Source organism: Anser anser (genome assembly GCF_964211835.1).
Source record: "Anser anser genome assembly, chromosome: 4".
Taxonomy (NCBI): Eukaryota; Metazoa; Chordata; class Aves; order Anseriformes; family Anatidae; genus Anser; species Anser anser.
In genome coordinates, this window is record NC_139724.1 from 77,561,376 (window position 1) to 77,586,534 (window position 25,159).

The 25,159-nt window shown below is 55.2% G+C and overlaps 1 protein-coding gene across 1 annotated transcript; it reads left to right on the forward strand.

Annotated features, from left to right (window-relative positions):
- The first annotated feature begins 489 nt into the window (after positions 1-489).
- On the forward strand, positions 490-23,419 carry CYP26B1 (cytochrome P450 family 26 subfamily B member 1). Its single transcript, XM_083834142.1, has 6 exons — positions 490-1,666; positions 3,837-4,061; positions 16,060-16,335; positions 17,424-17,579; positions 18,496-18,777; positions 19,651-23,419. The coding sequence occupies exons 1-6, from the start codon at positions 1,463-1,465 to the stop codon at positions 20,041-20,043; spliced, it is 1,536 nt and encodes a 511-aa protein (XP_083690268.1). The 5' UTR covers positions 490-1,462; the 3' UTR covers positions 20,044-23,419.
- Positions 23,420-25,159: the final 1,740 nt, after the last annotated feature.

A 25,159-nucleotide genomic window follows, 5' to 3' on the forward strand; every position in this document is an offset into this window, starting at 1 on the left:
TGTGTGTGGGGGGTGAATCTTGGGGGGGTAAATTTTGGGGTTGGGGGGATTGCAGGGAGGGAGTCCTTAACCGGGGGGGGGTGAATCTTGGGGGGTAAATCTTGGGGTTGGGGGGATTGCAGGGAGGGAGTCCTTAACCGGGGGGGGGGGTGCAAATCTTGGGGGGTAAACCTTGGGGCGAGGGGCTCGCGAGGAGTGGTTAAGCATCTGGGGGGGGACACACAAATCATTGGGGTGGGGGGGCGCCGGGCTGAGCCGCGCTTGTCTCTCCGCAGGCCGAAGGTGCGGACGGCGGCGGCGGCTGCAGGAGGAGGAGGAGGAGGAGGAGGAGGAGGAGGAGGAGGAGGAGGAGGAGGCCGAGGAGCGCGGCGTGACCGTGCGGCGGGCGGCGGGCCAGGGCTCGCACGCTCCAGCGCCGCGTCCGCCCGGCTCGGCCCGCCTCCCCCGGAGCCCTCTGAAGTGAGGGTGGGTGTGCGGGGGAGCAGCCGGGGCTGGCGGCGAGCCCAGCCCGGCTTCCCCGCCTCTATATAAACACACATTGACTTTCTGTTACCCGAACTCACATCGCGAGGGGCTATACCGAGGCAGCCCTGCCTCCTCTTTACAGGAGTCTTGTGAAAAGTCTGGGGCTAACAAATAACCGGCGTATATATATATATATATATATATATATATTTATATATATATTTATGGAGATATATTTATGTGGAGGGAGATAGAGATATAAACCGATCTGTCTCGCTCCGTGTGTATAGATACATATATAGAGCTATTTAATTCTTCCATCTCTCCAGGTCTTTGCTGACTTATTTTAAGATTTTTTTTTTTTAGTATTTTTAAAAATCTCGCTCCTTTTTTTTTTTTTCCTTTCATTTTTTTTTTCTCCTTCTGGTGTGTGTGGCTTGCCTTGAAAGCGAGCGAGAGCCAGAGCATCTGCATTTGGACTTTTTGGGGGTCTTTTTTTTTTTCACTCCGGGGTTTTCCTTTTTATTTTTTATTTTTTCTCGCGTTTTTGGCTACTCAGGGCCCCCACGCCCCTCTTTTGGGGGCTCTCCTGTTGCTTTTTTTCCTTTTTCCTCTCTTTTAGTGTTGTTGGTGTGTTTTTCTTTTTTTTTTTCTTTCTTTTTTTTTTTTTCGCCTGTGTCACTCTGTCAAGTTTATTCCAAACAAGAACAAAGTTTTCAGAGAGGGACAGAGGAGAAACTCCTTTTTTTTGCCCCTTTTCAATTTTTCCTTGCCCTTTTTTTTTTTTTTTTTTCCCCTCCTTTTTTCCTGCTGTTTTTCTAACCTGCCGGCGGAGAGGGGGGCGAGCGCGGCCCCCCCGCCCCAGGACCCCCCAGGCAGGGTCAGTGTGCGCTCCGCAATCGCCCTCTTTCCGTGCGTGCGTGTGTGTGGGTGCGAGTGTGGTGCCTGTCAAGGGGCTGTTTCTCTCCCCACCCTCCTCCTCCTCCTTCTTCCAAATATGCTTTTTGAAAGTTTTGATCTCGTCTCGGCACTGGCTACCCTCGCGGCGTGCTTGGTGTCACTGACTTTGCTGCTGGCCGTGTCCCAACAGCTGTGGCAGCTCCGCTGGGCTGCCACCCGCGACAAAACCTGCAAGCTACCAATCCCTAAAGGCTCTATGGGATTCCCTTTAATCGGAGAAACCTTCCACTGGCTCCTGCAGGTAAGGAGGATTCCCTTCCCTCCCTGGAAGGTGGGCTGGGACCGGCTGCTTTTTTTTTTTTTTTTTTCCTCTCTTTTTTTTTTTTTCCCTCCCTTTTTCTTTCCTTTTGCACGGGCTGCGATTGCATCAGGCGGGCTCCCGGCGAGCTGGGGAGGCAGATGGGGCCGGGGGGGACCGAGGGAGCCCGGCTCGGCTCGGCTCGGCTCGGTTCGGCTCGCCCGGGGCTCCGCGCTGCGCTGCCCGGCCCGGGGCGCGCCGGGGTTCCCCCGGCGGGGGCTGCGCGGTGCCGGGGAGGCGGCGGGGGGGAGGCTCGGGGGTCTCCCCCGCGCTGCCAAAAAAGCCTTTTTCTTCCCCCACAACCCGAATCCAAGCAAAATGAAAAACCGAAATCAGCCAACCCCCGGGGGCGGCACGCGGGGATTTGGCTGCCCCGGGGGGCTGCGGGCACCGTGCGGGGGTCCCCGGGTCTCGCCCCCCCCCCCCCCTCGCTGCCCGCTCCGCGGCCCCGGGAGCTGCTCCCGGCCGTGTCCCCGACCCGCCCGGCTCGGGTCCGGTGCCGGGGGAAGCCCACGGAGGTAATCGGGAGCTTAACCCGGGATTAACCTCGCTAAGTGCTGAGCAGCAGCGGCGGGCGGAGCGGGATCCCCTCGGACCGCGTTGAGGAAGGGTGGCTGCCAAAAAAAAAAAAAGGAAAAAAAAAAAAGAGAGAGAGAGAGAAGGAGGAGGAGGAGGAGGAGAGGAGGCTGGCGGCCGCCGGGGGTGCCCCGCTCGGGGGGAGCCGCGGGCCGGGCTGGGGGCACCCCGCCGCTCGCAGCCTCCCGGGAGGGAAGCCCCGAGGACAATTAGCCCGAGCCTTTCCCACCCCGAGCCAAACAAACCGGCGAGCGGAGCCTCCGCCGGGATGCTCCCGCCGCCCGAGGTCGCGTTTCATTGACGGCACGGCCCCGGCACGGCTCCTCCGGGCAGCGCTGCCCAGGACCGGCTGCGCGGCTGCGGCTGGCCCGGCCCGGCCCGGCCCGGCTCGGCTCGGCTCGGCTCGGCGCTGGGGGAAGCCCCGAGGTGCGAGCCCCCGCACCCCGAGCGGTCCCCCCTCCCCGGCCGCGGCGCCGAAGGGGTTAACCGCGCGCTCTCAATAGGGCTTTATTTTTTAAAGAAATTTATCAGATTTTTACAGGGGGACCAGAAAAGGGTTCTCGCTTTTCCACAGGCTCCATCCAAACAGAGTCCAGGGCTAAAAATACAGAATTTTGTATAAATTGGACTCCATTCGAAACTTCTCCCACATAAAGGTCCTCTTTGTGCTGCCCTGGAAATGGTGTACAAATAACTCTTTATTAATGCCACAAAAAGGACTTTAATTATATTTACGCAGATCAAGAAACAGGGTCACCTGAACATCTGAAATTCACAACCGCGCTTTTGTTTCAAAATAAACACACGCACTCGCAACCCGCGATCGCTCGCAGCGCTTCTCCCGGCGGGTCGGGGTTTGGGGGGGACCCGGCTCGTGTCCCCCCCCCCGCCCCGCCGCTCCGCCCGGCTCCTCGCCGACAAAAGCCTCCCCCGGAGCATGTGGGAAAGTTATTAAAGCCGCCCGAAATCTGCAGATTTACTTAGGCGAATCGCAGCCTTTCGAGTAAATTCGGTCTGAGCGAGGGGGAAAAAAAAAAAAAAAAAAAAGAGGAAAAAAAAAAAGGAGGGAAAAAAAAAAAGAGAGGGAAAAAAAAAAGAGAGGGGAAAAAAATGAGGGAAAAAAAAAAAAAAGTGTTTTAAAAGCGCCGGGGGAGGTAGAAAAAGGGAGGCGGACGGGGGGCGGAGGGCCCCGGCGGGAGGAGCGGGCAGCGCCGGGCGCCCCGTCGGAGGCAGCGGGGCTGTGCGCGGGTGGGACCCCCGCATTTCGGCCCCCCCAGACCCACAGGCACAGCTCCCCCCTCCTCGCCTCTTCCCCAGGCTGCTCGCCGGGTGCCCGCTTCCAAAAAACGGGGAGGGAGGGGGGGGGGGAAAAAATCCGAAATCCCCGCGGAGCTGCTCCGGGAGCGATGCTGCTCGCGGGGGGATGCGGGGACGCGGAGTGGGAGGGGGGATCCCCACGCGTGGGGTTGGGGGGGGCCGTGCGGTGACACCGGCCTCTCGGGACCCCCCCCCCCCCCCCGTGCTCCCCCCCCCGCAGGGCTCCTGCTTCCAGTCCTCGCGGCGGGAGAAGTACGGGAACGTGTTCAAGACGCACTTGCTGGGGCGGCCGCTGGTGCGGGTGACGGGCGCGGAGAACGTGCGGAAGATCCTGATGGGGGAGCACCACCTGGTGAGCACCGAGTGGCCGCGCAGCACCCGCATGCTGCTGGGGCCCAACACCGTCGCCAACTCCATCGGCGACATCCACCGGCACAAGAGGAAGGTGAGGAGCCCACGCGAGACCGGGCGCGCCGCGCGTGGGTGGGGGCGCGGGGAGCGGGGGGACCCCCCCCCACACCTTTTTCCCCTCCCTTTCCCTCCCTTCCCCTCCTCCTCTCCCTCCCATGCTTGCCCTCCCTCTACGCCCCCTCCCAGACCCCCCCCCTCGTGGGCGGTCCCGCGTGGGCGCCCCCCCCCCCCGTGTCCCTGCTCGGAGCCTTTGAGGAATTTAAAAGGGCGATCAGAGAGCGGGAGGGAGCCGGGGGGGGGCACACGGGGCGTTCCCGAGGGCTGTCTCTGCCCCCCCCCCCCCCGCTGCCCACCCGTGGATGGGGACACGCGTGGCGGGGGCTGCCGTGGGCTGGAGGCCGGGAGCGGCCCCGCAGAGCTCTTAAAAGGGAGATGCAGGAAGGCGGGGGGCGGTGTTGGGGGGGAGAGGGGGCGATGCAGTGCGGCCCCCCCAGCTCCAGGCTGCGCCAGAGGGGGCTGTGGGGAGCCCCCACTGGGGTCCTGCTTGCTGTAGGGTTTTTGTGACACTCAGCGTTCGCAGGACTTCAGAGAATTTGGGGTGCTGATGGGGGTCCCCCGGTGAAGGGGGGGTTCAGGGCTGGTTGGGGGGGGCAGTCCCAACCCCTCACCTCGGCTCCCCCCCGCGGTGGTCCCGCTGCCAGACCCTCGGCACGCACCCCAAAGCAGGCCAGCAGTGGGGGCAGCCTGCTCTCAGGGGGCAGTGAGCGTCCTCGGGTGTCGGGGATCGACCTCAGGGCCCCCCCCCCCAGGCAAAACTCCCGCAGGCAAAGGCGGTGGCAGAGGTGACAGGCAGGGCGTGCTGGCGTGGTGGCACGGGTGATGGTGGCATGGGCGATGGCTTTCACATCCCTGCCTCGACGGGAGAGGCTCTTGCCCTGCTGGGTCGGGGCGAGGGGTTAATTTGGGGGACGGTGAAGGGAAAACTTCTCCTTGCTCCCCAAAAGCTTTGCCCCCAGGTGGGGGTGGTTGAGGTGCCCAGCACCAAGGGGCTGCCCCAGCCCTTGTCCCGAGGCAGACTCCGCTCTCCTCTCCATGCTCCAGCAGGGTTCCCTATCCTGGCGCATGCATTTCTCTGAAATCCTTACCGAACCCCATCGCTTCTCTTTCCTCTTGGGGTTAGGATGAGAAGACCACCTCGGCCTGACTCCCACGACTCACATTTCTTAACAAAATGCCACCGGGACCCCGCTGTTTGGTCCCTGCCCGGGATCGGGGCGAGCTCGGTGCCTGCAATTGCACCGCCGGCTGCTTGGGCTGCTCCTTTTTGTCTTAAGGAGGGAAAAATATTTTCCATCCCTGCCGTGAAAGGTTGTGCGTGGGGCTGTCCCATCACAGAGCATGTCCAGGGGAAGGAGAGGTGCAGGGACAGGGATGGTTTTCCGCCGGCAGCAGGGGAAGGCAGCGGTGAAGCTGCAGCTCTGGCTCCCGTTTGTTTGCTATTATGAGAGGGTTAAGTGGCAGCAGCTGGCGATGTGAAGGTGCCTCCGCTCTCCTCTGCTGCTTCCTTGCTTATCTTGTTTGGCAAAACAGTTTTTCTCTGCTGAAGAGTGGGTAGCTCAGGCCTTTGGTTGAGATGTCCTCAATAGAAACCGCAGAATCCAAACCTCAGGAGAAGATGCTGGGGGGAGGAGAGGAGAGCGTGGGTTATGGGAACGAGGTCATGGAAAAGGGAGGCCTGACCTCTGTGGTATCCTGATGGACTCATAATTTGTACCACAGCTCAGCTGGGGAGCGCTGGCACCAGAAAGGAGCAATACCAGCGGTGTAGCGAGGGGACAGCCTCTCTCCCTCAGTACCTGCCTGTCTCACTTATATGCTAGGCTGTGAATCCCAGACCCAAATATTCCCTGTATTTTTGAGCCCAAGGCTGGTCCGGGTCTCCATTCTCCTCCTCAAAACTCTTTTGCCTTCCCAATTTTTAGCATTGCGTATGATCCCAAGCTGGCCAAGATCCTAATTCCTGCCTCAGGGATGGCTAAAGCCTCCTGAGAACAGGTAGAGCCCTCTGTCCCGGGATGCCCTGCTGTTGGATCAAGGCTCTGACGCCACCCCTGTGCAACCGAGCCATGGCCTCAGATGTTTATGGACCACAAGTGCTTCTGCCCACACCCCTCACCCTGCTCTGGGCTCTGGTGTAGCAGAGAGCAAGATTAGCAGGGCTGGGGATGCTGCGGGGCTAAGCAGACTTTAAGCTTTCTGTTTCATCAGCGTGGGTTTGGGTATGATGGGCTCAGCTGGCTGGTTCACTTTCCTTTGAATACGGCAGATTATTCTGATTCCTTCACTCGGTCTTTTAATTACTGTCCTCGCGGGGCTGAGCATCCTGTGCGTCACGCACCCATGGGTGCTCACGGAGCCCGGCGGCTGGAATCTCCCTTTCCTTTGTGCAAAGCATCCCTCGCCCTGGGCTGGGCGAGTTGCGCACGCGGAGATAAGGTGAACCTGCTTCTGATGTGAAGCAATAGATCATGCCGTTCCCGGCGAGATTGCGATGACCAGATTAAAGGTTTTTCCAGGCCAGGTGCCTTCTACGGGCAGAAATTAGCGGTGCCTTTTGCGTTTGTTAGCCCTGGGCTTTTGTTGCTGTTAAATGGCATTGAATTTTAACTCTCCCCATCCTGACCGTGAGATACACGAGGAGGAAGCACTAGACTGAGATTTAAGCTTGCTCCTTCCACGTAGAAGTTTGCCTCTTAGGTACCTGCTCTGTACCTCCCTGCTGGGAAGCCAAGCAAAAAAAACGTTGGCAGAAGATGGCATTTTTCACAGATATCACCAACTTTCTCAGCAAGGGTGCTAGTATTAATAGAAAACGTTAAAAGATTCAGAGCAGCCTGAGAGCTCCACGAAGAAGAGCAGCAGTAGCTCCTGGGAAACCTGTGGGGTTGTTGATAACTCGGTTTAAACCTCGTGGGTCTTTCTGGAGCAGCAGATCCATCCACCTCTCACACTCCCTTCCCTCCCCGCCTCTCTCAGCTCGACTCTTTGCTCACTCTTAAATTACTTTCTCATTCTCTGGTCCTGCCAGAAGTTGCCATGAGGTATCATCTCCCTTGAGGCTGGCTGTGGCATTGGGTGCCAGCTGGCAGGAGGAAAAGGAGCGTGAAACTCCATGTGCTCACCCTCTTCTGCGACCCAAAGCACTGGGGTCATCTCTAGCTCTTGTCCCACCAACCGCTGCATGGTCACCACCTGAAATGAGTCCCCATCACCTTCCTATACGCCAGTGGAGCTGCGCTTATTTACACCAGCACTGGAAAATGCTCATTCATTGTTCCTGGCAATCAAGCTGTGGTCTCCTCTTGGTGGGACAGGTTGCCACTCAGACAGCAGACAAGCTCTAGCAAGAGCTTTAAGCCCAGCATGTTCTTGCGTGGTATTTCTAGTAGCTTGCCGCAGAAATCAGCTGCTCTGCTGGCCGTGTGTTGCAGAGGTTTCCACAAGATTTTAGCTCTTCTCTGTGATTTTAGCACCAGCAAGTTGCAGCTGTTGCTGGTGGGTCTGCAGTAGTTGCCCATGATGGTGATGGGATCAGGGCTGGGGTGGACAGCTCGGTCTCTGGAGCTCTTCTCTCAGGTTTGCTGTTTCACTCTCCGAACTTCTCTTCATGATCTTATGAGGATTCAACATTCCCCTGCATAAAGTGGGTGAATATCCTTCTCCATCCCTGGCTATCAGAGGCTTTAATCCCAGAGGTGTCGATAGAGGGCTCTGAGTTGTTCTCCTGAAAGGTGCTTAGGAGGAACAAGGCCACATTAAGAAAACAATCCCTACGGCAGCTCTGCTTTCCCATCCCCTATTTATTAAAGCTCCCCTGCAGGAAGCCATTGAAGTTTGTACAAATTGGAGAAATTTTCCTTTGGGGCCTCTCCAAGCTTTGTTGGAGAAGAGGTCTCAGGTACAAAGTCAGCTTTGCCCAGGGCTGTGACAGCTTGTGGGGTGGGAGGCAGGGCTTGTGTGCCTCGGGGGCATCGTGCTGCTGCAGACGTCATTAGTGCTGGCTCTGTCCTGGCCCCAGATGAAGCTGTCGGATGAGAGCACTTTACAAGCAATAAACAAAAGCAACCCCAAACTCCTCAGCCTCCTGAGATAGACGCCTACTGCGAGGTTGTTACTGCCAGGGGATCACAGAGCTCATGTCGAGGTTGGAGAAGGATCTGGGCTGCCCATGCCACACTGGAGGGAGCTCATTCCTTTGTCCCGGCCTTTTTGTTCCCAGGTCACTTTTGGTGGTGACTGGCAGGAGCAGCGCGTTGCTCTCCTGCCTGGCCGAGCATGGCCGTGGCTTTGCCTTGGCTTTGCGGTGGCAGAACCCCATCCCTCTGCATGGGGTGAAGGACACATCATCCCCGAGGGTTGGACAGGTCGGACACGTTTTGTGTCCCGAGGGAGGGAGGCTCCTGCTCTCCTACAGGAACTCATCGGGGAGGGGTCCTGGGACAGCGCCTGTCTCGGGGCTCTCCACATCCTGCTCTCATTTCGGAGGCACAGCCATGCCACCTCTGCTGTATGGACGGGGATGGGACCCTGTCCCTGTCCAGCTGCTCACGCTGAGTCCATTTCACGTCCCTCCCTAGATTTGTCTTTTTCACCCCCTCGGTTCCCATTTATACCCGTGAAACCCCAGCAAAATCAGTGCAGTCGCTCCGGATTTGCCCCGTGTGTGTTTTGGAAGTGTCGACCTCCTGGGCCAATGCGACCTGTAACGAAGGCAAAGCAAACCTGTGCAGGGACAGCGTGGGCTCTGGCGTTACGGGATTTAAGGGCAGTGGGAAGCTGAATTTCAGCAAACAGAGAGCGAGGTGCTGCCGTGCTGCTGCCCACGAGGGAGCCCGGTGTCTGTGTACAGAGGGGAATGGGAGCTGGAAAAGGCCAGGATGCATCACCCTGAGCTTTCGGGTCTGAACCAAGCAGTACCCGGGGCCAGGAAGGAGTTTCTTGGTGTGGGATAAGCGGTGCCAGCGTGCTCTGGTGCAGGGAAAGGTGGGACAGTGACTTTCCTCGGAAGCATTCAGCCCTGGCAAGAGAGCACTGGACTTGCAGGGCCCGTGCTCTGTTCCAGCATAGTAATCCCAAAATAGGCACAGCTGGCTTAAAAAAAGGAAAAGAAAGAATAAAATAAAAGCAGTCCGTGGGCTGGGTAGACATCCTAGACCCGGAGACTCGAGGAGGAAGCAGACAGTGGTGCAGAGAAACGGCCTGTTTTGTCTCACTGTCCAAAACTACATCATTCATTAACACACCACAATTAATGTTCTGCCTCGGAGGCATACAAGTGTTGAGCTTATTAGCACCAAGTAGAAAGGTCTGAGGCTTTAATATAGTTTGCAAGAGGATTAAGAACACAAAAGGGGCCATAAATTTACAACCAAATATAAACCAGCTGCTGTGGGCAGGACTGGGGGGAGGGAGGGAAGGAGGCAGACGGGGGGAGAGGGGCGGGAGGAGGAAGGAGGGATGGGAGGCGGTGGGACCGTACCTTCCCCTGCTGCCAAACACCCCGACCCAGGCTGCTCAGAGAATTTAATATATATATATATATTTTTGGCATTTCCACCCTCCTCAGCAGGAATTGTAGGGAACGAGCCATCGCCTTCCACCCGAGCCCCCCCGGATCGCATCGGGTCAGCTCAGGCATGCTGGGCTCCAGCTGCCATGCACCAGGCCCCTTTACTCCTTCCCAGGCTGCTGCCCCGCGAGCTTTAACCCACAGGCAAAAGCCACCGGAGCTGGAGAAAAAAAGGCTCCCATTGATGTAGGAGGGCTCCTGCTCGCGGTCTTGGGGAAGAATTTGCTGGCTAGGCTGGCTCATTGACTTTAGACCAAATAGTGCTGTCATCTACGGCGGTGTAAATCCAGAGTAATTCCGATGGATTAAAAAAAAAAAGCAAAGCACAGGTGCTCCTGGCTGAAATACAAGGTTTTTGGGTTTTCAGAGCGCCGCCCACCCCAAAACGCCCCGCGTGCTCGCGCCCTGCTTTGGGCTGAGCTGCGCCTGGGCGCGGTGGCAGCCTGGGAGCTGCCCTTACCCCGCGGGCTGAGCCCCTTGTGGGGCTCTGACCATCCACATCCCCTGGGGTAGGAGCTGTGAGATGTCCTCTGAGGCACGGAGGTGACAAAATCCCTCCGTGGGCTGCTCTGGGCAGCACTGGGGGATGCCAGGAGTGCGTCCTGGAGATGGGGGAGAGCTTTTCAGGCTCAGGATCCATCCTGTGCTGTCTTTGAGTAGTTTTGGTTTTCTGCCATGCCACGGTCTGTCCGGCCAGGCAGCTCGGGCAGCTGGGGTCTGTAATGTCCCGCTCATCCCTCTGGGGTCAGAGGGCTTTGTGTCGGATTAACAATCCTCTTTACTTCCCAGGTGGCACTTGTGCCACCAAACATATCTGTCAGCCACCTTGCTCTTCATCTTTCCTCTCCTTAATTGTGCCTGGTGGCTTTGGGTCACCTCAGGCTTTGTCATCTCTTCTTCAGGCTTAGTTTAAAGCCAGAGGGGGCCTCGCTGGTAGTCTGCAGGGGCTCACATCTTCACAAGCAGGAACTCCTCTGCACCATCCGAGGCTTGCCCATCCCCATCCGATGCAAGACCTTCCTCAGGAGTTCGGTGGCAGAGCTGGTGAGATTTTACTGCTGCTGTGGAAGCACTTTTCCGAGGTCTTCTTCCATTTCTGCCAAGACAGTGCATGCTCAGGAAAGGCGTATTTATTTCCCCTTTGGGATGGAGCAAGCTGTGTCATGGGGCAGGCGTTTCCCTCCCATCCCCTTGCTCTGCCATGTAACACGTGGCAGGACCAAGGTCTGAGCACTTCTGGGAAGGGCTCTCAAAGGCGATTTCTTTGCCAAGTCCAGCTTTGCTGCTAGGGGAACCTGTGGGTTTCTTAATCATGTGGGCATCCCTTCCCTTTGCTCCCCCTTCCATGCTCGAGGAAAAGTCTCCAAAAAGAGGGCTTGTCTCCTAATATCTCTCCTCCATTGGTGCAGGGCACCACCCTTGCTGCCAAGTGAGCTTCTCTCCTCTTCTTTAGCTCTGGGTAAGCTCTCACCTCCATGCCACAGATCTGGGATGCAGCATGTTGTCCACAGCCCATCCCAGCTCTTCCCAGCCATCTGCTGCTGGCGGATGGCTGCCCTGACCATGCCATCACCTGCCCTGTGGGCTGGGGGGCTGCTCCTTCCCTCCAGCTCCAGCCACGGGCAGCGTTGGACCTTTTCTTGGCCTGGTGATCCCCCTTCCTAATCCAAGGTCACTTCTCCTGAACACAGCTCCCATTTCTTTGCTGAGCTACCCACTGATGTGGTAACTTCTCTCTCTTTCCCTCCCTCTGTTCGATTTCCCACTTGAGGAGCAGTGACAACATGTAAGGTGAATTTTGCAGTCCCCCAACGCACTGGTTCCCCATGAGTAAATGGGAGGGAAGGGGGGAGCAGCACTTTGGGGGTGGTGCAGGCACAGAGGTGCTGAAGAACCACAGTGTGTTTGGGTAACCCCACGGAGAGGGCCAAGCAACCTAAATTGCTGAATATAACAGGTTGCATTTTGCTGGTGCTGGATTTTTTTTTTTTTTGAGATGAGACAGTTTTGCAGATGGGGTGCTGAGATAGACATAGGGCGTCCTGCTTCTTTCCTCCTCTCCCCTTTGCATTGCCATCCATTATCCTGTTAAAGGGTTGGAAAGCAAAGCCTCCCATGCCAAGCAAAGTGTTTTTTGAACTGCTTGGACAGGGAGGTTTTGTGCTACAGGGAACCGGGGTGCTTGGGCTGTTTGGTTTTAGTCTGATTTGGAACAGGAAGATAAAATTCTAGAGTTTCTCACAACCCCAAATACTTAGAAAAGAAAAAAAGTAAAAATTAAGGCTATGAGCAATCCTGAAAGGTGCACGATCATCATAACTTGCCCTAAAGATGCTGAGATGATCTCTCTGGTCTTCTTTTTAGTGTTTTTTTTTTTTTTTCTTTTGTGAATCAGTTGAATGTCATTGAAACTATCCTTTGCAAAGCAGTCTCTTCTACTCCACTTTTTTTCCAGCTGGGCCAAGCCTGGTGAAATTGCCCCTGCTCTGCTCCGTGCCCCACTCCTGCAGCCAGGTCACTGGTGGTGACCGGTGGCAGCGTGCATGGGGCTCTTGTGTTTCTCCTGGGGAGGGATTGCTGCCCTCAGCTCCCCCGCAGCACCCGCGCTTCCCACTTCACTCCATGCTGCACTTTGCTCTGCGCGTCCAGAGCTGCTCCTTTCTGGGTGAGCAGAAACTCCTGGCTTTTCCCTCTAAAGGGACCTGGATTCCTCCCGTGATGGAGGATGGCGGCAGAGCACGGCACAGGGAAATACCACGAGGCCTCATTTCAGCCCCAGCACAGGCAGAGGTGCTCCACCTTCCAGGGGACCAGCTTGCACCAACAGCAGTGTGTTGGGGCAGTGGCAGGGGCCCACGGAGGTCCTCTCCTCTTGGCAGTACCTTGGCACAGTGGCACAGTCCCACAGCCCTTTTACAGCATTTTCCCTTCTCTCATGCTCCCGGCACCAGGACAGCCTCTTGCCTATGAGTGTTCTCATCCCGCTCCAAAAATATCCTGGTTTACAAGCCCACTGGAGCACGGCAGTGGGCTCCACGCCTGGCAGGGGGAGGCAGACATCCTTTACAAGGTGGTGACAGGGCAGGGCTGGGACAAACACCGCCTGGACTTTGAGATGTAGGAGGCAATAGCACGTCTCCAGGTTGGGACACTGCTTTGGATGCTTCCCTGACACATACTGCTGGTGCCAAATTGGTTTGCGAAAACGTCTCCACGTTGATCGTGCCTTCGTTTTGTTGGGCCAGCAGCTCCGAGCTGGATGAGGCACGGGTGTCCGATCCCAGCTTCTTCTCCTGGAGGGTGGGAAGGAAAATCTCCGCTCCCTCTTTCTGTGCTGGAGAGCAGGGGACCCACAGATTGTGGTGGTGAAAGGCAGGGGATGAAACTTGCGCTTGAAGGGGGAAGTTTATCTGGCACCAAGGAGGGGTAAAATGATGAAAAGCATCATCCCTGATAATTACACTTCACCCCAGCTACAAAATGAAGCTTTTTCTAAGCATAAAAATGTTGTGGGTTGAAGCTGAAGGTGTTTTACTTGAATGTCCACTCCTCTTTGGTGAGGTTTAAGGATGGGGTTGGGGTGCACTCCATCCGGGACTGGGGGCTGCTCACTGTCATGCAGAGCTGGACCTCTGCGGGAGATCCCGGAGCTGAGACACCGGGAAGGAATTTTCTGCCTTTAGGAAACCCATAAATCTTTAAATATCCTGTTTCCACTGTGAGGCGGATTCGGAAGTTTCCAACTGGGTGGTGGGGGTCTCCCCGGGCAGGGGGTAGGCGAGCGCGTGCGGGTGTGAGATGCACAGAGCAAATCCCCAGATTTGGCTTTTTTTAGGACACGGCAAAAATGTGGAGAGATGAAGGCTCTTCCCAGCGTCCCCCCAAAGCCCTGGCCAGCTGCCCCATGGCTGCTACCGGACCCCCCCTGTAAGGGGCATCCCCTTAGAGCTGTTTTTGCCTCCGGGCTGCTCGGGATCAAACTTTTTGTGCAGCGATGCTCCTCGGCTGGGCTTCACTAGAGGGCGCAGGGATTTTAGGCTAGAAACGCGCCGAGGTCTGTCAGGGAAAGTTGGCTGCCTTTTCCTCCTTTTTAATCAACTGGAAAGATGCAGGGTTGAACTGGAGGTGACTGGAAGGGGATCCAGACTTGTGTCTGGCTGGGGAAGGATCCGCTGACATCTGGGATTAGGCGGCGTGGAGCGCAGCGGCGGCGAGCGGCCGGGACCCGTGACGCCAGCTTTGCAGCCGGATGAGGCTGGAGGAGCCCGACAGCAAAAGGACAGCTCAAAAAAGGGCAAAAAAAAAGACCAGATCCCCCCAGTGCAGAACACTCCCCATTTCCAGGCTGTTGGCCTCCACAGGGGCTCATTCTCTCCCTTGTGCCTCTGCTGAGCATCCCTCCTTGGGACGGGTGCGCTCCTCCTGAGTCCAGCTTGGCCGCAAGGTGTGGATCCAGCCCCGGGCTGGTTCTCTGCACTGTGGGGTTGTTTTTTGCACAGCAGGACCAGAGGTGTTTCTGTAGATGCTGGGCTTTGTGTGGGGAGCGGGGGGGGGGGTCCTCATCCCTCATGGGGGGAGGTGTTGGGCAGCAATGTGGGAGGCTGGGGTTTGCCCCAGGTCAGGAGCCCCAGGTGCCACCTCCATCAGGATGGTGGCCCCAAGCAGGGCTGCAACCTCTTCTTCTCCAAGCAGCTTCTTTCCCACCCCGTTGCACACACCCGAGCTGGTCTGCCCGAGCATCGCTGTCCTTTCAGGGCTTAAAAGTAGCCCGTGAAGTGCAGAGAGGCACAGAGAGCAGCAGCCGCATCATCTCGCACCCTCACCCTAGCCCTGCCGTTCATTCATTCTCCCGCTCCATTCATTCATTCCTCAGCTCTCTGTAGACATCTGGGGCTGTCTGTCTGTCTGCGAGCACATCTGTCAGTCTGTGTGCATCTTCTCCCTCTCTCCCAGCCCTCCTCCTAGCATCCTGCTTGCACACTGATTTCCACGCCAACCTCTGCCCTGCCGTGTGTGGTGTGATGAGTTTTACTCGGGGCTCAGCCCGCATGCGGCGCGTTATGAAGCAGCTTTTGTCGGGCCTCCCGCCCGGCCAGCGAGGGGACAGAGGTGTTATTTCACCAAACAAACTCCCGGTGAACGATGTGCATTAGCAGTGAGGGGTCGCCGCCAGGAAAATGTTACCTTTCCCTTTGAGTGCTGACTGCAGAGGAAATTCCCACATTTACAGCTCCGGTGCATTCGGCACTCGTCAAAAGAGGGGACGGCTTTGATTTCTCTCCTTTTCTTGTCATTTTGATAACTTTGCAGCACCCCCTCAAGCAACCAGCCTCCGGTGGAGGCTTGCAGCTCCCTCCGTGGGAGCTTGCTTTAATTTGATTTTCCCGGAGGCCTGGCATGTGGCGGTGCATGTGTGCATGCCGCCGTGTGTGGAGGTTAATAAAAAATAAACAAACAGCACTTTTTCCTCCGGTGCACTCTGGGAGGGATGCGGCGGGGATGCCGAATGAAAGTGCGTGCTGTGGGCTGTGCCGGGGGGAGGCCAAGGGACATTCCTGGCATTTCTGAGCTCCTCGTGCAACACGCGGGCTCAGTCCCAAATTGGAGTAAGGAGCCGTTAGCATCGGGGACCTGGGGAGGCCCACTCCTGTGCAGTGTTTACTTGCAGAACTTAAATTAATAGTGTCTGCTGACATCAGGCTTTTAGCCTGGTTTCCCAAGGAAATGAGATGTGTGCGATCTCAGCGTCTGCATGCGTGTGCCTCTTTTTCCCAATAGCACTTGAACCTCTGCCTGAGTTCAGCCAGATTTTCAGAGAGCCTAAAGGCCTTGAACTAATTATTTTACTTTTTTTTTTTTTTTTTGTCTATATTTAAAAAGGTTGGTTGTTAGGAGAGAGAGAAACTCCCAGTGCTTCCCACTGAGAGAAAAGCTTGTGTGTGTGTTCGTGCACAACCAGACTATTAGACATTAGAGAAGCCCCGTGGAAGAGCTGTGTTATTAGCACCCAGCTAGTGGGATGAATGCAGGTGGGATGCAGGACACATGGAGCCGCAGGAAAGCTGGCTCCATCCACCCTGCCATGCACAAGGTGATTTGTTTCCTCCCATCTCCAGTTAGCTGCTGGAGAGGGGCTTGGGGGCACTACAATATCACCAGTTGTCTGGGGTGGCTGTGGTGGGGTCGGCCTGGGGAGGCTCCGTCAGCTGAGAGCTCTCCATCAGCCCTTTTTGGCAGTGATTTTGGAAACTGGTCGTTCTGGATGATGAATTCTGGATGATGACAGGCCTTCTGCTCAGCGCAGGAGATTTGTGATGTTCATTTTGGTGGGCAGAAGGGGGTTGTTAGAGAAAGCAGGAGATGTTGGAGCTGCGTAGAAATCTCTGCTCACTCTCTTTCATAGGTTTTCTCCAAAATCTTCAGCCACGAGGCCCTGGAGAGCTATCTGCCCAAGATCCAGCTGGTGATCAAAGACACCCTCCGGGCCTGGAGCAGCAACCCCGAGTCCATCAACGTCTACCACGAGACCCAGAAGCTCACCTTCCGCATGGCCATCCGCGTCCTGCTGGGCTTCCGCATCCCCGACGAGGAGCTCAGCCGCCTCTTCGAGGTCTACCAGCAGTTTGTGGAGAACGTCTTCTCCTTGCCCATGGACCTGCCCTTCAGTGGCTACAGGAGGGTAAGAGATCTGGGCTGAGGCTTCCACCAGCCGGTAACACCAATCTGGAGTTAGGGAGGCTAATCCCTACCTCTATGCATGCTCTTGGTGGGATGTCTTCTCACACTCTGATATCTAAGAAGCAGGTCTATTTTGGGCTAAAAAGTCCTATTTTGGTGGAGTAGAGAGGGAGGCACGGTCATAGGCTTTCAGAGCACGGTGTGCTCCGTGGTTCAGTGCAATGGAGAATACAGTCAGCATCTGCTCAGATTTAATGGGTGATTTTTCCTTGCAACAGCACTTTGCTTTTTTATTTTTATTTTTATTTTTATTTTTATTTTTATTTTTATTTTTATTTCTATTTCTATTTCTATTTCTATTTCTATTTCTATTTCTATTTTATTTGTGGGACTCTTCTCCTACCAATGCACTGCCTGTCTGGAGGGCCAGAATCAGCCCTTCTGATTCTAAGAACTGTTCCAGTTCTTCTATGGAGGATGCAAAGTGAAAACGTAACAAAAAATAGCTGTATTTCATCAGGAATTTTGGTAATAGATTTTTTTTTTTTAATTATTTTTGTGGCTATCACTGCAAATTTTGTTACTGTTATTTGACCACACGAATGAGCCCAGACATTGGCAGCCCCAGGTTAGCTCAGTGCGGCTGCGCTCCCATGCCTACTGCTTTAGTGAGGCCCAGCAATAAAATTGCTTGGGAGCCCCATTTCACTCTCGGGAAGAGGATCCTTTTGGATGAACTGGCTTTCCCCGGAGAGACAGTTTTCCCAGGGACTGCTGTACATCCCGGGGGAGGGGGAGGCCTGTGAACTGGTGCAGCACTGGAGCTCCCACATCCCACCTACCATTTGCACCTAGGTGCCGATTACCCTCGCCTGTAATCGTGCACACCTGGGGCTTGCTCCTCCTGGCCGGGGAGTGACTCCAGCATTTTTATGCTTCTCTTTGAGCACCTGCAAGTGCAATTGGATTCCATAGTTGTGTCTTCCTGAGCACGTCTCCAGCTCCTGGGGATGCTGGGCAGCCCCAGGGCAGGGGGACGGTGGTTGCAGTGCCGTGCCCTACGTGATCTGATGGTTTCCTGCTCCCCAGGGCATCCGGGCACGTGAGACGCTGCAGAAAGGGCTGGAGAAAGCCATCCAGGAGAAACTGCAGAACACACAGGGCAAGGACTATGCTGACGCACTGGACATCCTGATAGAGAGCGGCAAAGAGCACGGCAAGGAGCTCACCATGCAGGAGCTGAAGGTAAAGGTCCTCCCCGCGACCCCCTTGTCCTCAGGGCTTGGGCTCCCTGCGCAGCAGAGCGTGAGCTGGAGCAGGGCGGATTTCTTGGGGGCACACCTGAGGTGGTCGCTCAGAGCTGGGGGTCCCCCGTGTGTTGCTGGAGCTGCAGGTGAACCCTGGCCTGGCGGAGCAAAGTGCCAACAAGCCGGTTGCTTTCCTTCGGGATGTATTCATCACACTCGGTCCTTGCTTAAAAGCATTTTCAGGGAATACCAAAAGACCGTGCAAGCTTGCTGAAGCTTTCAGCCCTGAGCAGACTCACACCTCTGCCTGTGCAGTTTTCAGGTGTCTCCTCTGCAGGGTGTATGAACCCTTGGCAGGTTATTAATTGCAGCAGGCTCATGGCATGACTTGATTAATCAAGACCCATCCCTGAGGGCTTTTCTCCTGTCTGTCACTGCATCCTCTAAGGCTCTGTAGAAAGCTCTCTGTGGTGTTTCCAGCCTTTCACACTAGCCACCTGTGTCTCCCTTTTAAAAGGGAGGTTTCTCATTTCCCCTGAGTGCAGGTGAAAGTGGGAGCAGGACTGTGCCCACGCCAGGAGGGACATCGCAGTGAGGTTGGGCTGGAGAGCTGTGGGGTGTTAGGGGGAATGCTGCAGCGTCACCTGAGCAGGGCAGAGAGAATATTCCAGTGGTGGGAGCAATCCTGCCCTCCTCCTGCTGTCAGCAGCAGCAGAACATCCCCATGCACAGGGCAAGACGGGGGAAATGTCTCTTTGTCCCCTGGAGCTGCACGCCTTGAGACAGAGGGGAAAGAAGTGCCCCAAGGCAGGCTGCTATGGCCCCGTGCCTAGCTCCTGCCAAGCCATGGCTCTCAGTCCGTCCGTCTGTCTGTCCCTTCTGCGTCTCACCCCAGCTTCCCTCCTGCCTTTCAGGACGGCACCCTGGAGCTCATCTTCGCCGCCTACGCCACCACCGCCAGCGCCAGCACCTCTCTGATCATGCAGCTCCTCAAACACCCGCGGGTGCTGGAGAAGCTGCGGGAGGAGCTGCGCAGCAAGGGCATCCTCCACAACGGCTGCATCTGCGAGGGCTCCCTGCGGCTCGACAACATCAACGGCCTGCACTACCTGGACTGCGTCATCAAGGAGGTGCTTCGCCTCTTCACCCCCATCTCGGGGGGTTACCGGACGGTGCTGCAAACCTTCGAGCTGGATGTGAGTACTGCTCTGGCGGCGGGGTGCTGCTGCACTGTCACCTCCCCCAAAAGCCCTCTGTGCCTTGTGCAGAGCTCGCTCAAGCCTGGTTTTGATGAGAGCCGGGAAGGATAAATTAGATCCTGCTGGTGGTGGTGGGTGGAAGTGCTGCGGATTCACGGGAGGACGCAGGGATCCGGCCCCTGGTGGGGAAGAGATGCACTCGGGCTGTCAAAGAGGAGACAGCCATGACGCCTCAAAGAGCAAATCGTGACAATGTTTGACGCCAAAATCTGAGCTGGGGTGTGACAAGGGAAAGGTTTGCTGCAGAGGGCACCTCCAGGCTGCCAGATGACAGGCGCATTGCTCACCGCGATGGCTGGAGTTTCCTACCAGCGCAACAAAAGCTTGAGACCTGGCTGTCACCGCAAATCCTGCTAATGGAAGGATTGGAGTCACAAGCCTTTTAAAGTGCTCAGGGGATGAGAAATCCTCCCCGTTTCACACCACCCAGGCCCTGACGTGAGCGTTGGGTGGCAGGGTGGGAGCGAAGTGGTGGAGGGTGTGCGGCTCCCCCAGGCTGCCCGGCTCACGGGGCAGTCAGGCACTGCCAGGTTCCTGGTAGGTGGCTGCTGCGAGTGACCACAAAGCAAATAAATTGGAATGGCTCATCTGATGGGCTGGGATAGAGGCAGGGATTAATCCAGCATTCCCATCTCCTAGCACTTTGCGTTGCACTCTTTGCTTTCTTTATGAATCTAGCAACCCCAAAGAAAACAGTGAAAAGCGTTTCCTCTGGGGACCAAAGCTGCTTCGCGCTGTCCCCTCTCTCCCTCCTTGCAGCACGGTTAACACGCTCTGCTTTTCTCTCTCCCCTTCCCCTCTTCCCTGCAGGGTTTCCAAATCCCCAAGGGCTGGAGCGTCATGTACAGCATCCGGGACACCCACGACACCGCCCCCGTCTTCAAGGACGTGGACGTCTTCGACCCCGACCGCTTCGGGCAGGGCCGCAGCGAAGACAAGGAGGGCAGGTTCCACTACCTCCCCTTCGGAGGGGGCGTACGGACCTGTCTGGGGAAACACCTGGCCAAGCTCTTCCTCAAGGCGCTGGCCATCGAGCTGGCCAGCACCAGCCGCTTCGAGCTCGCCACCAGGACTTTCCCCAAAATCACCCTGGTGCCCGTGGTCCACCCGGTCGACGGACTCAAGGTCAAATTCTTCGGACTGGATTCCAACCAGAACGAGATCCTGACGGGGACAGACGCTATGCTGGGGGCCACGGTGTAGAGCCCGCGAGGGACGGGCGGCTGGGGACAGAGGGGTGGGGTGGGGACACGGGGACGAACAGGAGGGGAGGGGAGAGGACTGAGAAGCTTCTCCACGACGCTCGCTTCGCGGAGACTCCGGATCGGGACTGCTTTCTCCACCGGTGAAGCTGCCAAAACCGTTCTGCTCCGGGCGTGGAGAAGGTTGGGGTGGCTTCGTGCCTCTCGCTTCCTTCGAAAAGAGGGAGAGTCGCAAATCCTGAGTAGAACTGGGACTGTCTGACCATACACAGTATCTAAATATTATAAATATATATATATAAATATCTATAAAACACTTCTGCTGCGAGGAGGAGCGCTGCAAAGCCCCGACTGTGGGAAAGGCTTTGGAAATCAGCCGGCAACCAGAGGTCTGGTAGCCCAGGGCGGCTCTTGGGTGGCCGTTGGGCTTTTTTTTAACAGTGTTAAATTAGCTGGTGATAACAGTGTTTTTTGTTTTTGTTTTTGTTTGTTTGTTCAGTTGTGTTTTTTGTTTTGGGGCTTTGGGGACTTCCCTGGGTGAGGGGCAGACAAACGATGCCCATTCCCACCCCATCCCCTGGGTAGGTTGGGGGGGGGGTGCTGCCGTTTCGCCTCTGCTGCGGGACCGAAAAACCCTGTGGTGCCTTGTCTGGGACCGAGAAGACGGCGAGCTGTCTCTCCAAGGCCTTGGACAAGTGCGTTTTTGCGTTTTGCAAAATGGGCTCTGGGGTGGGGGGGGGGCTTCTGTTTTTTCTCATTGAGTTTCCTGCTGCTGCTACACAGCCTGTGGGCACCCGTCCCATTCCCCCCCCCCTTGCCTTCTCCACGCAGAGGCACCCATTTGGGGGCATTTTGGTGCCTTTGCTCTCCCTCAGGGTGCAGGCACTGGCCTTCAAAGCGTGCGGCTCCCCCAACCTGCGAGCAGCGGGGCACCCAGCAAAGCCGCCCTGCTCAGAGCTGCTCCTTTCAGGTGCGCCCTCTTCCACGGGAGGCATTTGCATTAAAGGTGATCTCTATAAATAAGCCAACGTCCGCATGGTTTGTCTCGTGTCTGGGTTTTGTTTGGTGATGCGAGAGCTCGGCAGCAAGGAGAGTGAGAGGTGGGCTCCTCGCAAGCTGTCCGCCTCGTCCCACCGCCCACCTGGGAGAGGGGCCCTGCCCAAAGCAGCTCCAGCACAAGCAAGCGGCCACCAAGGTATCTTGAGTTTCATTTGCTGGGTGGTATTTGGTATTTTTTTTTTTTAATTTCATTCTTTTTTTTTTCTTTTTCTTTCTTTTTCTTTCTTTCTTTTTTTTTTTTGCATGCAAAAGGCTTCCAGGTTGAGTGTGAGATGGGCGCGTTGTGTTGAAAGCAGATGTTGCCTCATGCGTAGGTGCAGAGCAAAGACACCTCGAGCGCTCTGGCTGGCATTTGGTTCAGACCAGTGCTGGGAAATCCCTCTTGGATTCGAGGCATTTCATCCCTGCTTCACACAGCCCTGCTCCTCTCCCAGCTCCTGCCCTCCATGGTGGAAAGGATGAGACAAGGACCATGGCAGGGACCTCTCCTAACCGCGGTGGGAAAAGACCTCATGCTTGGGTGGGCAGCTTGGCTTTCTGCTTTAAAGGTGTCCAGATAAGTTGGAGGGGCTGAAATAGGAAGGACGAAGGGGCAGATGTTGCTTACCAGGTTGCTTTGCAGGTTGTGCTTTTGACGAGTGGGTGCCTCTCTGGAAGGTTGAAGGAAGTGTGGAGCGAGCGACGGCGGTGGCTGCCTTTGCCAGGCTGCCGTCTGGTGGGGGCGGTGGGGAGGGAGGCAGGCTGTGAGCCAGGGGAAGCTCTCGAGGTCAGATTGCCGTCAGCCAAGCTGCCTGAAGCCCCCCCAGGAGCATCCCGGCGGATGGTCCCCACTCAAGCCAAGATGCACGACTTGATTTCCAGGTGGATTTAACCTGAAGTAAAACTCCCAGCCTTCCAAGGGATGCCGCTGAGATCCAGAGCTCGCTTTCTGGTTGGTAAGCAGCATGCCAAACCCAAGAGTGAGGTCTCGGAGCTGTGTGCTACCTTGGCACCGCGTCCCTGGAACAGAGGCTCAGCTAGTTTGCCAGCCTGGAAATGTTGAGAGGAACACCACTAGCTCAGGCACCAGTGAGATTTTAGGCATTTTCCTTTTCCCTGGTGGAAAGAAAACATTCCCAGAGGTAAAAGGGGCTTAATCAAAATTCGAGTCCCAAAGGGAAGCAAAGGAGAACATAACCTGAATGCAGTGGGAAGAGGAGAGTCTCCTGGAGGCAAGTGTCTGGGGAGAGGCCTGTGGCGCCTGAGGCCATCCACGATCTTGGCTGACGACAAACATTGGTAGGGCATGGGGATGGGGCAGGAGGTGGAGGACGCAGGGCGAAAACCCACCAGAGACCCACTGCTCGGTGCTGTCCAGGAGCCCCTCATTTCCAGCTGAGACCTGTCGGGGGCAAAAACCGTGACTGGGGGAGAGAGGAGGTGAAAAAAGGGGAACACTGGTGAGGGGAATGGCCAACAAGGTCGAGAGGTCTGCTCAAAGCTCGCTGGTGGCTTCGTGCCATGCTCCTGTGAGCAAAACCTCTTGGGGAGACTCAGAAAGGGTTTGGTCCCGCTCGTGCTTACGGGCAGTCAGTGAAGGGCTTCGCCGAAATTGTTATTTTAACTTCCAATGTCGTTACAAAGTGAAAAACCAAACATGCTTTTGAATGAGTGGTTGATTGGAGAGCTGTAATATCAGAAGCATACATCCATTATATATATATGCTTACATCATGTGTATATATAATGTTTGTGTGTGTGAGTATTTAATCTAGGCATAAGTAAGTCATGCTTTTGTTTTACCATTCCTAACTAATATAACTTGACTAAAAAAGTTGCTGCAGAGGGTTTGCAGAATAAAGCACTTTGAATCTCAGAATTGTTTGTGTTATTTTTTTTTTCTTAGCACAGTCCAATTCGCTATAATATTATTTTATACATAAATTTTTTTGGTCTGTCTTTATAAACTATTATAAGTACTATTTTTGTTATAATTCAAAATAGATATTTAGTATAAAGTTTTTGCTGTTAAATATTTGTTATTTAGTAAAATATGATTTTTTTTTCTCTTTATTGTAAACATTGTCTGGAAAAATATTAATATGTTTTATCACAGTTGTTTTTAATATTAAAAAAAAAGAAAAAGCACTTGTGGGGTTTTTCGTTATGAAATTGGTGCCGTGTGAACATGTGTTTCAGTCATGTGGTTTTTAATATGTATATAATATCATGTGTCGCATATTAAAATGAATGTTGTGTATTTTGTGATCTTAAAAAAAAAAAATAATCCATGTGGCTATTTTATAGACTTCCATAATAAAAAGAGTTGAATCTCCAAAGCTTTTGTTTCATGCCCATCTGCATCGCCTCTCGAAGGGCTTGTGGCCTCCTGGTTTGGGGTCTCAGGGTGACACCGCTGTCCTGGGATTTGGTGCCCCCATAGTGGAGGTTTTGCACCAATGTCGGGATCTATCCACAGGTACAGGAAATTCCCCTTCAACATATGAATAAGCTTTTTATGGGGAGGATGGACAAGTGTTGAACCAAGTTGCCCAGTGATGCTGTGAAGTCTCCATCCCTGGCGATACTTGGAGCCTATCAAGACATGCTCCTGAGCAGCCTGCCCAAGGTGCCCCAGCTCAGAGAGCCATCCCCTCCCGAGGGTCTGGTGAGCTCCAGGACACCCAGTGTCTGCCAAAACCTTCTGCCTGTCCCCAGCCAGAGACACAGGGTGGGCAAAACCCAGCAGGAGAGGGGGGAGAGGTGCTTGTCTCCAGGTGCACGTGGGGCCTGGCTCTTGCTGTGGGCTCTTTCAGGAGCTCACAGATGGCCCAGGAGACTGCCGTGGGTCCAAGAACACGCACCCAACACCAGATTGCATTGACAGGCTGGCTGTTAAAGGCTTGTATAGCTACCGTGGTGGGTAGGTTGTTGGTGGACCGGACAAAGCAAGACACGCTCAGCAAGGGTGGGCAGAGGCGGTGATGGCAGCAGTGGAGCTGCGGGCCGCGTTGTCCCCAGCTCTCCTGCCACCTCCTGTTTGGGGCTACGGAGTGACTGATGCTCCTCAGGAAACCTGACCCTGGAGTCTTGTGTGAGCAGAGCTCGCCTTGAGCCTCCTACACCCAAAAAGTTGTAGGAACTTTCGACCCTGGGCGGTGATTTGCATGAGACGTGATGGCCTAAAGCTACTGGTGGGAGTTGCAGCTGCACCCGTCCCAGGGTGGAGGTAGGGTGGGTTGGCAGTGCTTAATGAGTCGTTAGGTAATTATTTAGGTAATTAGCTTCTGTTTCACTCCTCTTCTTCCCATAAAAATCCTCTGATAGCACCCTGGCTCTGATGGAAAACAGGATGCTGCTGCTCTGTGGGCCCTTGCTGTGACCATGCTGAAAGGCAAGTAGAAGCTGGAGGAATTAATAGAGTCCTCTACGGTTGGCTGGAAAATATGACTGTGTGACTCCAGCCTGTGTCCCTTGGTGCAGCTGGAGGCTCCCTCCCCTCCCTTTGGAGCTTTGTGGCTGCTGTCTTTCCCTGCTTCTGGATGTGTCCTGCCAGCAGCGGCCTTGCTGTGTCTGTCCTGGCTGTTGCCAAAAATGACTGTGGTTGTGCTCGGCTGTGGTCCTGTCCTGCTCCTGGCTGCTGCCTGAGCTGAGGGGGCTGATGTGTCACCTCTGTTCCCTTCCAGCCCATGATGCATTTATAACACTTGTCTGTCACCTATTTAATAGCAGGGAAGGTCATTTCCTTCCAGCCTTTTCTCTTTGGGATGTTTTCCTCAATTTCCCTTTGCTTTTATTTATTCTTTCATGTTCTGAACTATGTGGCCTCAGTGAAGAGCTGCACCCCCAAAAGGGGGTTTGCTGGGCTCCAGGCAGAGCAAGGAGTATGTCCTGTGCTCTATCCCTGCTCCCTCTTCTTTCCATTCTGCTCCAGGACCTGGGCTCATGTTTCTTGTTGTGTTTTAACGTCAGCTGAACTCTTGAAAAGTTTCCTTTTAAAGGTGGTGTCTGAGAGTTTAGAAAAGGTATGTGAGTATGCATACGCAGTGTCTTTTTCCTTCTCTTTTTCTTCTTTTCTA